Genomic DNA, 1313 nt, shown 5'->3' with positions numbered 1-1313 from the left:
TGGTTTCGCTGCTCAGAGGCTCATAGGAAGCGTGTGCATAAACGTAGACTCACAGAGGTGGAAGAGTCCTGGGAAGGGGTTTGAACTGCCTCCCTCCTCAGTTGCCCCGAGTCAGAGACCCGCAAGTGCTGGGTCCTTGGATCGATCACTGCTGCACACATCAGTTTGGCCAAAAGCCCACTCAGACTGGACGAGCCAGGGTCAACAGGGCCCGCTCCAACAAGCCTGTTAGAGTGAAGCTCTGTCCCACCCTCGCTCCTGTTTGTCTCCGTCGACCTGGCCCTGTTTCTGCCCAAAGATCCACTCACCTTCAGCACCATCCAAACACTCTCTCCAGCCAATTTGCCATCCGCTGCCCCTGCTGGAGGTGTATCTGCCCTCTTTGACCTCTTAGACCAAAGGCTAATGTGGGCATTTGGTGTCTATAATAAGTTGCCAAAACAGAAAGCTGGGAAGACCAATAAGTCATTAGCCTCCACGTGAAGATAATGATGTTCAGCAACAGTGCCCGATATGTTAAGCTGTCCTGTTCCAGTCTTGTGGACACTTAATGTGGGTTTTCGTCTCTGTGGATGTGAATGTAGCCTGAGCTGCTAGCCATCGATAGCGGGATAATTCCACCCCGGGACACACCTGAGTCATTCTCTGAATCACGGCACGGTCTCCTGGGAGTGACTGTCCAGGTGTCCAGGTGACTCCTCATGGTGCCAGTGGCACAGGAGGACCTTGGCCAGGCTTGAGGACAGAGATGAGGGAGGCTGGGCTCACCCACAGAAGCCCACCTCCTACTTAGAGAACGGGGCACGGAGACAACAGGCCACCATCCAGTGGCAGACAGAGCAATGAGAGCATGCTCAGTCCCACCAGAGAAATGGGTGTGGGTGGGGTGGGGTGGGGGGTGCTTCCATCCCAGAGCCTCAGAAAGGACACACACACAGGTGCCCCACCCCCAAGGTGGGCACCATGCTGGGCGCGTCTCATACTTGCCATCTGTGCCCTCGCAGGGCTTCGTGACTGGGGGCAAGGACGGCATTGTGGAGCTCTGGGACGATGCGTTTGAGAGGTGCCTGAAGACGTACGCCATTAAGAGAGCGGCGCTGTCAACCAGCTCAAAAGGTGCCGACTGGTGGGGACGCAGCACTCAGACATGGGGACACCCCTTCCAAATCCCTCCCTTGCTTCCTTCTGCACTTAGAGCTCCCGGCCCCTGGTAGAAATGGGGAAATGGTCTCGTGCTTGGGAAACAGGAAAACCAAATGTATGCTGGGAATCTCAGCCTTCTGCTGCTTCTTCCACCAAATGCAGTTCCACCC

The 1313-nt window shown here is 55.9% G+C and overlaps 1 protein-coding gene across 1 annotated transcript in view; it reads left to right on the top strand.

Moving 5' to 3' along the window:
• EML6 (EMAP like 6) overlaps positions 1-1313 on the top strand; it is a 188246-nt gene that overhangs the window by 117539 nt on the left and 69394 nt on the right. The window contains exon 18 of the mRNA XM_045294098.1: positions 1005-1116. Coding sequence (XP_045150033.1) covers positions 1005-1116 — 112 coding nt within the window. The remainder of the gene's footprint in view (positions 1-1004; positions 1117-1313) is intronic.

Source organism: Echinops telfairi, unplaced genomic scaffold (genome assembly GCF_000313985.2).
Source record: "Echinops telfairi isolate 266 unplaced genomic scaffold, ASM31398v2 ScPeMD7_2573;HRSCAF=3158, whole genome shotgun sequence".
Classification (NCBI taxonomy): domain Eukaryota; kingdom Metazoa; phylum Chordata; class Mammalia; order Afrosoricida; family Tenrecidae; genus Echinops; species Echinops telfairi.
Note: the sequence above shows the minus strand (reverse complement) of the source record. Positions and strands in the feature narration are given on the sequence as shown.